This window comes from Sinocyclocheilus anshuiensis, unplaced genomic scaffold (assembly GCF_001515605.1).
Source record: "Sinocyclocheilus anshuiensis isolate Anshui unplaced genomic scaffold, SAMN03320099.WGS_v1.1 scaffold19261, whole genome shotgun sequence".
Lineage (NCBI taxonomy): Eukaryota > Metazoa > Chordata > Actinopteri > Cypriniformes > Cyprinidae > Sinocyclocheilus > Sinocyclocheilus anshuiensis.
The window spans coordinates 1-821 of record NW_015553708.1 but is presented as its reverse complement, the minus strand read 5'-3'; the positions used below and the strand labels follow the sequence as shown (position 1 = coordinate 821).

At 49.0% G+C, this 821-nt stretch overlaps 1 protein-coding gene across 1 annotated transcript; it reads right to left on the bottom strand.

Annotated features, from left to right (window-relative positions):
• Window positions 1-6: 6 nt before the first annotated feature.
• On the bottom strand, window positions 7-532 carry LOC107668413 (histone H1-like; the record flags this gene model as incomplete). The annotated part of the gene is made up of 1 exon (XM_016460282.1): window positions 7-532. A coding segment is annotated over one exon (342 nt), but the record flags the coding sequence as incomplete, so codon positions are not given.
• Between the last annotated feature and the right edge of the window lie 289 nt (window positions 533-821).

Genomic DNA, 821 nt, shown 5'->3' with positions numbered 1-821 from the left:
TACAACGGTGGTGAATGAGTTGTTGATGGATTGTGATGTTGTTTCATTTAATGTGTTGTTTTTAAAGTACACTGGTGGTACAAATTAGTTATGTTTCTTAACCTAACCTTACTTCCACAAAATAAATTGTTCTTTCTTTAGAGTTAGTGGGTGGCTCTGAAAAGAGCCGTTGGGAAATAAAACTGTTTTTTTACTTCTTCTTGGGAGCTGCCTTTTTAGGCTTGGCAGCTTTAGGCTTTGCTGTCTTGGGTTTTGCAGTCTTGGCCTTTTTGGGGCTCTTGGCTGCTTTCTTAGGCGCTGCGGGCTTCTTTGCCTTCTTGGGGCTCTTCTTGGCCTTCTTAGCGGCTGCAGCGGGCTTCTTGGCCTTCTTGGGCGATTTCTTAGCAGCGGGCTTCTTTGCCGCTGCGCTCTTGGGCTTCTTGGCAGCAGCGGGCTTCTTCGCTTTAGGAGCCGCTTTCTTCACCGGCTTCTTCTTGGTCTCAGTTTGCTGCTTGTTGAGCTTGAAGGAGCCGGAGGCGCCGGTTCCTTTGACCTGCCACGTTATCCAGACGCTTATCCACACGCACGTTATCCAGACGCTTATCCACACGCACGTTATCCAGACGCAAAGTAAAAAAAAATCCTTTTTTTGCTACGTCGCCGCTATAGGGTGTGATGTAAGCACTTATGGCGAGTGATTCGTGCCTTTTCTAAGCTAAGCAGGAGAAGGAGAAGGAGCAGTCTACCCTTCCGACGCCGCCAGTCCGTGTAGATTTTTGAATGGGATTGATAGGGATGGCAGACGACAGACCGGCGGCGACGTCACGGCGACGTCATGGTAG